Source organism: Manihot esculenta, chromosome 10 (genome assembly GCF_001659605.2).
Source record: "Manihot esculenta cultivar AM560-2 chromosome 10, M.esculenta_v8, whole genome shotgun sequence".
NCBI classification, from domain to species: domain Eukaryota; kingdom Viridiplantae; phylum Streptophyta; class Magnoliopsida; order Malpighiales; family Euphorbiaceae; genus Manihot; species Manihot esculenta.
Window position 1 is genome coordinate 12,771,283 of NC_035170.2, and position 2,592 is coordinate 12,773,874.

At 39.1% G+C, this 2,592-nt stretch overlaps 1 protein-coding gene across 1 annotated transcript; it reads left to right on the forward strand.

Annotated features, from left to right (window-relative positions):
* Nucleotides 1-422: 422 nt before the first annotated feature.
* On the forward strand, nucleotides 423-2,183 carry LOC110625279 (phenolic glucoside malonyltransferase 1). The gene has a single exon (XM_021770888.2). It carries the CDS (start codon nucleotides 461-463, stop codon nucleotides 1,859-1,861), a length of 1,401 nt encoding a protein of 466 aa, XP_021626580.1. The 5' UTR covers nucleotides 423-460; the 3' UTR covers nucleotides 1,862-2,183.
* Nucleotides 2,184-2,592: the final 409 nt, after the last annotated feature.

Genomic DNA, 2,592 nt, shown 5'->3' on the forward strand with positions numbered 1-2,592 from the left:
AAATAGAAATTGAAAATTAAAAAAATAAAATATGAGATTTTTTATATTTATTTAGATCCATTTACTATTGGATTAAATATGTGAGATCTATATTCATATATTATTATTTAGCTGAGAATAAAAAAAAAATTGCTTCAGCATCTTCCAGTGACCTCTCTCCATTGGTGTTGAATCGTGTGGCATCGTTGAGAAAAAATTTGCCAGCTCATGTGGTTCCGATCTCATGGATTTTCTAATTGGGCTCCAACTCACATGAAAATTAATAAAATCTACCTATTTATATCACATGGATTCTTCGGGAAAAAAAATATATCACATGGATTCATTGATTCATTATTTTTTTTGAAAGCCACTCGGTCATTATTATTCATTATTATAATAACAGCTTCAATCATTCATCGTTCACTCTGATCTGTATATAAAAGAACATCTATCTTCATCCTTACTCATCCTCTCTCCAATGGCATCACCTTGCTCGACCAAAATCCTAGATTTCTGCCAAGTTCTACCAGCCTATGACTCACCTGAGTCGGCTACCGAGTTCTCTCTCCCTCTCACCTTTTTTGACATGCTTTGGTTAAAATTGCCTCCTGTTCAACGTCTATTTTTCTACCAACTCACTGATCCATCAGCTACGCCTGCTTTCTTCAACACTGTGATCTTACCTAAACTCAAGCACTCCCTTTCTCTCACCCTCGTCCATTTTCTCCCCCTCGCCGGCCACCTCACCTGGCCACCAAACCTTCCCAAACCTTTCATCCTTTATACACCAAATGATGGTGTTCCGTTCACCGTCGCCGACTCAGATGCCGACTTCGATCGTCTTTCGAGTGATAATATCCTTAACGCTGTTGAGTTGCATCCTTATGTGCCCGAGTTACCAATATCTGATACTATGGCTTCTTTACTTGCTCTGCAAATCACCTTATTTCCAAATAAAGGTTTTAGCATTGGCTACTCTATAAACCATGCACTTCTTGATGGAAAAAGCATAATCATGTTTATGAAATACTGGGCTCACATATCTAAGCATGGTGAAAATGGGAAACAAAACTCTTCTATGTTGCTTGAAGAACTTGCTCCATTCTATGATCGAAGTGGTATCGAAGATCCGTTAGAGCTGGGGAATCTGTACTTGAGCCAGTGGGAGTCCCTAGCAGAATCTGAGCCAATGAGCAATCCTCGAAGCTTGAAGCTGTTGCCTCAACTAGGAGCAGACATTAAAAGGGTGAGATCCACATTCCATTTAACTCGTGAAGAGATAAACAAACTCAAGAACAAAGTATTGTCTCAACTTGAAAATCCAATTCCTTTGTCAACTTTTGTTGTCACCTGTGCCTATGTATTGGTTTGCATGGTAAAAGCCAGAGGAGGAGATGGAAGTAGAATGGTTTGGTTCACATTTGCAGTGGATTGCAGGAGACGTTTAGATCCTCCACTTCCGGCTAATTACTTTGGCAATTGTGTCGCCGTTCACGACGTTTCTACAGAAGCAAGAGATATTATGGAAGGGAATGGGTTCTCCAGCATTGCAAAGAGATTAAGTGGGGTTATAGAGGGATTGAAGAAGGGTCTTTTTCAAAGAGCAGCCGATATGGCACCAAGATTAAAAAATGCAATTATAACTGGTGCGCAAGTGATTGGGCTCGCTGGATCGACAAGGTTTGACGTTTACGAGTGTGATTTCGGGTGGGGGAGACCAAAGAAGGTGGAGATAATCTCCATAGATAAGACTGGAGCAATTTCTTTGACACAGAGTAGAGATGGAAATGGAGGAATTCAGATTGGTTTGGCCTTAAGCAAGGATGAAATGGAAGCTTTTGCTTCTTTATTTGTTGATGGCCTGAAACACCTTCAATGATTTGTTTGCCGATCTAGAGAGCAGAATATAGCCTCTAGGGGAGAAGTCCGGTGAATCCAATTCAGTGGAGGCTGGTCTTCTTCAAGAAAATCTTTTGATAATATATTTGTAGTATTTAATCTTATTGCTGTGTTGGTTTGTTTATTGTTATTTTATTTTATTTGTTTTCATAATTATATCAGTTGGTTATTTTTTTATAGCACGTTGTTTAGTGTGTTGGTTAATTATTGGTTAGTTATGGATTTGCTGGAGCAAACCTTTAGGTACGTGGAGTATTATATGACATTTTATTATGTATTTATTCTTCAAATTTATTGAATAAAAATAGGGCTGAAAGAAAAATGGCGTTGTTGTTACAACATCAAGAAAATTTGATCAAAGTGTCCTATTTATCGTCTTCTTCACTTAATTTACTGTGTTTGATTGATTCTAGGTTTTTTATGTCTTGCACAAATTGTACATCTGACATTTGGTATCAGAGTCTTACTTTTGTATGCCTAAGTACATGACGAGAAGAAGAAGCAATTCACCATCAAGTTCTAACAGGTCTGGCAGTGGCGATCTGACCGACACGATGGCATCACGAATGATGTCGCGATAAGGGAGTGTTACCCTCAGTACCCATTGCTCACCAAGAGCAACTATCCGGCATGGGCAATGAAAATGGAGGTGTATATGGAGGCTCAGGGCGTGTGGGAAGCCGTTACATCCGATGATCCTGTAGAACCACA